Here is a 4,964-nt window from a genome sequence, read left to right as displayed (position 1 = left end):
GAGGGGTGATATCATGACAGCTCTTGGGTATATATATCTGTAGTTTACGCTCAACACTTGTTCTGGATCAATTTCTACTATGAAACTCCTCCTGATCTGTGTGCTCCTCGGAGCAGTTGGTGAGTTCAGTGACTGTCTTCCATGATACATACATTGTTCACATTAATACTTTTTAGTTTTCTACAGCTTTCTATGAGGAAAGAAGCTAACTTTTTCAATTTGCTACATGTATGATGTATATGACTGTATATAATATGGCTCCTTGTATTTTCTCAGCTGCTTTTGAGGATGATGATAAGATCGTAGGAGGTTACACCTGCTCTGCTTACTCCGTCCCCTACGCAGTATCTCTGAACTCCGGCTACCACTTCTGTGGAGGTACTTTGATCACCAGCCTCTGGGTGATCTCTGCTGCCCATTGCTACAAGGCGTAAGTTACCTGAATTTTCACCAAGACCAAACCATAAATGTCATATCAACTTTTGGCCTTTTTCAGTTACTATTCTATATTGTGGAGCCGCCCAATGGATTGAAAGCATTTGAGGTTTAGAAACTAGTTTTGTTTTCTAAAATGGTTGCCATTTTCTAAAAAGGGAGACAATTCATTAGACAAGTTTTGTGGGACTAAAAGAATTTATTAAATTTCAATGCTCTAAAGATTGGTAATGGCCCTGGGGGAATATATCAGAAACTTATGACCAAAAATAAGAACAGGTCATCAGTGTTTTGGCAATGAAAAACTTTTAACTGAAAGAAGGAAAAATTATGTTCAGATGTTATTTATATGTGGCACAGTGAGAGCAAATATGTTTGTATCCGTATTCCATAATTTTGCCAATTGATAGAATACAAAGAGTTTCAGATTACAGTTACAAGGTGGTGATAGGACACAATTGAGTTACCAATATATGAATATAAAGTCCTTCCACATTTCTTTTAAAAGTTTTCTTGTTTTTAGAAATGAGGGGCAGTGATGGCCAGTTCGCAGTGTTCGCCGACGAACACATGCGATCTGCCATCTTTATTCCCAAGTTCGGCGATGCAGAGGTAAGTCCTTACGTGTGCCTGCGCCGCGAGCCACTCTGAAACACATGCGGTCACCGGGAGCAGGCAGTTCCGAGAACAGCCTTCATCGGGCTGTTCTCGGAACTGCCTACTCCCGGTGACCGCATGTGTTTCAGAGCGGCTAGCGGCACAGGTAAGGACTTACCTCTGCATCTCCAGACTTGGGAATAAAGATGGCAGATTGCATGTGTTCGTCGGCGAACACTGCGAACTGGCCATCACTGATGAGGGGATTCCGTACTAAATAATAAACTGTTAGTGGTAGCAGATCATTTACTGTATAGTGTCCATTTTGTATAAATTGTGCCACTGAGTGTAGCTCCGAGGCATGGGGGTTTAAGGACAAGGTTAATTCTGGCCTCCTATCCTAGCAGCTCTTACAATAACTTCATATTAGGTAATTAAAAGTAAACTTTATACACATCTATGCCATCAGCACTAAGGATACAGCTCTATCTACACACATGGCTATGATTTCAGTATCTTCTTGCTCTTCTAGCATAATTTCACATATTAATTCACTGGGACAGAGTCTCATTTATAGAAAATAGAGTCTACCAACTATATTCTATAATTTCTTTATATATATAAAAAAATCCAGAACAATGAAAGACAAAGGTCTGGAGCCACAAATACATAGTGAGTCATCTAATTATCACCATTATGTATTAGACCGATGGATATACTGTATGTGTGACATTAGCTGCCCCATGTTCAACCATTGAAAAATAACTTCTAAAAAGTATTAGATTTCCATTTTTTTTCATCACACATCTGAAGAAACAGGGCATTTACTTTGGTGAAGATAAATTGCAATACCATTCACAATGTATGGACAACTATGGTGCTGTTTCTGAAAGAAAGCACAAATATTTACCCAAAAACACTAATGCATAAATAAAAATGTATGAAATGAATTTAGGATTACAAACAGATTTGTATAATTTTTGCAGGAGCATGCAGGTCAGACTGGGAGAACACAACATCTTTTCCAGTGAAGGCACCGAACAGTTCATCAACTCTGCCAGAGTCATCAGACATGGAAGCTACAACTCCAGAACCCTGGACAACGACATCATGTTGATCAAGTTGGCCTCTCCTGCCACCCTCAACTCTTACGTCAAGACTGTTGGTCTGCCCGGTGGCTGCGCTGCTTCTGGAACCAGCTGTCTGATCTCTGGATGGGGCAACACCCTCAGCAGTGGAAGTAAGTCAAGTACTGCCAATAATGTTACTGGAACGGCAAGTAAAAATGAGTAGTGGTTATTGACACAATGTAAGATGGAGTTTACTCAGAGGTGGGAATTACTGACACAAAATGAGATGAAGTTTCTTCATAGGTGGAGTTTGCTGATGAGGAGTGAAGTCATTTTAAGAGAAATAAAATAAATTTTGAATGGACTTAAATGAGTAAAACATTAAACATTTTCTAGGACTTCAATGATTGGTCGGTGTAGAAATTATTAAAAGGATGTTTGTTTAGAATTTTTTATGTATTTATAGGTCTCATAATATATCAGATCCAATGTAAATCTTTTTTTATATTTTTCATATATAAAGCTAAAGTGGATCACTGTACACAGCTGACAATTCATGTGTAGTAAATAGTAACAGATCCATGATTAATGGATATTATAGGTGTGGAACAATATGTGTCATATAGATATGAACCACGAACTGCTATGGTGTAGAAACCATACTGTATCCGGGAGCCTAAAGCTTAAAAGGGTTTTCCCAGATTTTTAAATCCTCTGGAAAGGTCAAAAGTATCTTATCGTTGTGGGCCTGACACCAGGAATTAGCTGTTTGAGAAGGCACTGATGCTTGCAATAGCACCGCGACCTTCTAACAGCTTTGCCATTGCTCACATGGCCTAAGCTCAGCTCAGCCCCATTAATGCACTGAGATGCAACACCAAGCATAGTTTCTATACAATGGACGGCACTGGGCTTTGTAAGCAGAGAGAAGGCATCGGCTCTAATATGAGAGCCAGTGCCTTCTCAAAGATTTGATCATCAGGGGAATCCGAGTGTTGGATCCCCGCCTATCAGATACTAATGAGTGATGACCCATCAGTGGGATAGTTTATATGTTCAAAAATTCCACAAAACCCACTAAAAGTCAAAGAAAATGTGCAAACACTGTGAATAATCATTTTATCTTTCTATCTACATACAACATGCTGATATTTTCTATTCACTTACCTTTAGCAAACATGCCCAGCCTCCTGCAGTGCCTGAACGCCCCCATCATGACTGCCGCCCAGTGTAGCAGCGCCTACCCAGGAGAGATCACCACCAACATGATCTGTGTTGGATACATGGAAGGAGGCCAGGATTCCTGCCAGGTAAATGGATCTTCTTAGTGTCAGAACTTTCAGATCTGAGACTGTAGAATGTGGACTGTTATGAGAACATATAGTCATCAAAAGGCCGTTATTACCATTTCATGAAGACGACCTACCATGACAATGTGTTTATATGAATGTATCATAAAAAATCTAAAAGTTTTTTCTCTAAATTATGCAATTTAACAATATTGTGAGGATAGCAGATTCTTAAAAGGATGATTTAGACCAGGGTTAGGCTTGAAAGGTAAAACTTTCTTTCCAATTGTATTGATAAAAATAAAAAAAAGCTGTTCAATGACAAAATCCTGCTCTGGCATTAATGTGTAACCACATTGTTTCCCTCTTTAGAAAAATTGCTATGGACATCACAGAGGCTCATTGAAAATTTCACTGTATTTGTAGATGCCATATTTGAGAGACACTATTTGAGGGAGCAGAGGTGTAGCTATATTGAGTACAGAGGTCACACTCAGGACATGCTGAAAGATGGTCAAAGATCCTTGTGCCATATTAGAAAGACACAACTGTTATAAATGTTACATGATTGTATTGAGCCCCAAGAGCCCCAATTTACATCTCCGGGAAGGAAACTTCTGTAGCCGCATCTCAGAATATACAGTAGCTACAGATTATTCATTACCTCCAGTTGATTCAAAGTCTAACATTTTGTCTCTATATTTTCTCAGGGTGACTCTGGTGGACCCGTGGTCTGCAATGGACAGCTCCAAGGTATTGTTTCTTGGGGATATGGCTGTGCCCTCAGGAACTATCCTGGTGTCTACACCAAGGTCTGCAACTACAACTCCTGGATCTCCAGCACCATGGCTGCCAACTAATATTTCTCTGTGTTTCTTGTCATTTGTTGCTCTTTTACTGGATACTAACACCTATTACAGTAACAGTTAGCTTTCTAAAAAATAAAAAATAAAAATAATAAAAAAAATCTTTTTATTTGGATTCATCACCTTCAATCATCATTAAAACAAATGTTTGAGTCCAGCAACTTATCATGATGCAAAAAAAAAAAACAACAAATCAGGAGGCTACCCTTTGAGCTGCTCTTTGTAGACTAAGGGGCACATTTATTTATACTGACATTTTAGACGATTTTTCAGGCCTCTTCATAACTTCAGCGGTTCCACAGCCACATCTAAATGTAAGACAGCTTACTTGCTCTTTTATATTTTGACCATTTTCTACACATACATTTTTTTTTTTCTGCCCACCCCATGCCTATTTTCTTAGACCTGGCATAATCAGGGAGAAGTTGCAGATTGCGGCTCAAATAACGCTATATTTCTGTTTCATAAATGACTCCCTAAGGCTACTTTCACACTTGCGTTTGGGGTTCCGCTTGTGAGTTCCGTTTGAAGGCTCTCATAAGCGGCCCCGAACGGATTCCCAATGCATTCTGAGTGGATGCGGATCCGCTCAGAATGCCTCAGTTTGGCACCGTTTGGCCTCCGTTACGCTCAGCAGGCGGACACCCGACTTACAATGCAAGTCAATGGAGACGGATCCGTTTGACGTTGACACAATATGGTGTAAT

The 4,964-nt window shown here is 39.6% G+C and overlaps 1 protein-coding gene across 1 annotated transcript; it reads left to right on the top strand.

Annotated features, from left to right (window-relative positions):
* Positions 1-254: 254 nt before the first annotated feature.
* Positions 255-4,251, top strand: LOC122942231 (trypsin-like). The gene is made up of 4 exons (XM_044299734.1): positions 255-430; positions 2,019-2,272; positions 3,276-3,412; positions 4,102-4,251. Exons 1-4 carry the CDS (start codon positions 255-257, stop codon positions 4,249-4,251), a joined length of 717 nt encoding a protein of 238 aa, XP_044155669.1.
* Positions 4,252-4,964: the final 713 nt, after the last annotated feature.

Source organism: Bufo gargarizans, chromosome 6 (genome assembly GCF_014858855.1).
Source record: "Bufo gargarizans isolate SCDJY-AF-19 chromosome 6, ASM1485885v1, whole genome shotgun sequence".
Classification (NCBI taxonomy): Eukaryota; Metazoa; Chordata; class Amphibia; order Anura; family Bufonidae; genus Bufo; species Bufo gargarizans.
This window is presented reverse-complemented; position numbering and strand designations above follow the sequence as displayed.